Here is a 1550-nt window from a genome sequence, read left to right on the forward strand (position 1 = left end):
CGGGCGAGGCGGCGCGACTGCGACCAAGGCAAGGAGGAGGGCGACGAAGGCCCGGCCAAAGATGGCGGCAACGTCGGCCGCGCCAAAGCCTCGCGATGTCGCGCCGGACGAAGAGGCGGCGGCCGAGGCGGCGGCCGAGGAGGAGGCGGCGCCAGACGAGGAGGAGGAGGAGGCGGCGGCGGAGGAGGAGGCGGCGGCGGCGGCAGAGGCGGGTGCGGGTGCGGGAGAGGCGGAGCGACCGGCGGCCGCGGCGCCAGAGGAGGAGGACGCCCCGCCGCCAAAGGCGTAGGTCGGGGCGGCGAGGTGAGGGTCCTCGTGGGCGCCAGAGGAGGCCGCCGCCGCCGCCGGAGCAGAGCGCCACGCCGGCAGCCAGGAGGTGCGGGACCGACCGGCATCGGACAGTGCGGGCGCAGCAGCAGGCCGCCGCGCCTGTGCCTGCGCCGCCGCCTGCGCCGCCTTTGCCGCCTGCGCCGCCTCCGCCTGCGCCGCCTCCGCCTGCGCCGCCTCCGCCTGCTGCTGCCGCGCCGCCGCCGCCGCCGCTTGCTGCTCGGCGAGCGGTACGTTGGTTGTCGGTCGCGGCGGCGAGGCGCCGCGGCGGGCGCGGGGCTCGCCGCGACTGGAGCCGGCGCTCGAGCCGGCGGCGCGGCGCTTTGCGGGCGTCTCGCGCTGCACCGGCTGGTGCTGTCGCCACAGCGCCTCGAGTTCCGCGCGGGTCGCCCGGCCGCTCGGGAGCGCGACGTCGAGCCTCAGCAGGGCCGCCTTGATCTCCTTGACCGTTTTCGGCGCGTCTGACATGAAGCAAATGGGGTTTGCGGCGCCGTGTTGATAGAATTTTACCCTATCAGATACCTGCCTCCCGCCGTGCTTGAATTCTCTCTGGTCGATTTCTCGTACTGCTTGGTTCTGATCGCTCGATTTCTTGGGCCAGCAGCCATGCCCGGCTCCCGCGCCAACGCACCGCGCCGCACGCCACCGCCGCCGCCGTCTGCTGACAGCGCGCCGGGCGGCGAAGTCCCAGATAACGCCCTCAAGGCGGCCGAGAACGGCCGCGTGGGACCGGTGCGACTGTGGCTGAATGACGGCGGGAAGGCGAACACTCTCTTCGATGTTGAAGGTGAGGGCGGCGGCTATAAGATTCCATGCACCCTGCTGATGATCGCCGCACGGAACGGGCATGTGCAGATTGTCGAGCTCCTCCTGAAGCGTGGCGCCGACATCAATCTGCAAACCAGTCTTGGCAGCTCTGCGCTGAACACTGCCGCCCACGGCGGCCACGAGCGAATGGTGGAGATGCTGCTGCAGCACGGTGCGGAGATCGGGACGGCGCTGACAGCGGCTGCCCACGGCGGCAAAGAGCGGGTGGTCGACCTGCTGCTGCGGCGTGGCGCGGAGATCGACCTGCAAGACAAGGATGGTGACACCGCACTGATTCTCGCCGCCTGCTTCAACCGCCCCGCCGTCGTGCTCCGCCTTCTGCGGGCGGGCGCGGACATGACGTTGCGCGAAGCGACGGGCGCGACGGCGCTGCAGATTGCCAAGGAGGAGGGCCA

The 1550-nt window shown here is 71.9% G+C and overlaps 1 protein-coding gene across 1 annotated transcript; it reads left to right on the forward strand.

Moving 5' to 3' along the window:
• Window positions 1-9: 9 nt before the first annotated feature.
• EMIHUDRAFT_353585 (hypothetical protein) lies at window positions 10-573 on the forward strand (the record flags this gene model as incomplete). The annotated part of the gene is made up of 1 exon (XM_005780113.1): window positions 10-573. A coding segment is annotated over one exon (225 nt), but the record flags the coding sequence as incomplete, so codon positions are not given.
• Window positions 574-1550: the final 977 nt, after the last annotated feature.

Source organism: Emiliania huxleyi (genome assembly GCF_000372725.1).
Source record: "Emiliania huxleyi CCMP1516 unplaced genomic scaffold EMIHUscaffold_22, whole genome shotgun sequence".
In the NCBI taxonomy this organism is placed as follows: Eukaryota; Haptophyta; order Isochrysidales; family Noelaerhabdaceae; genus Emiliania; species Emiliania huxleyi.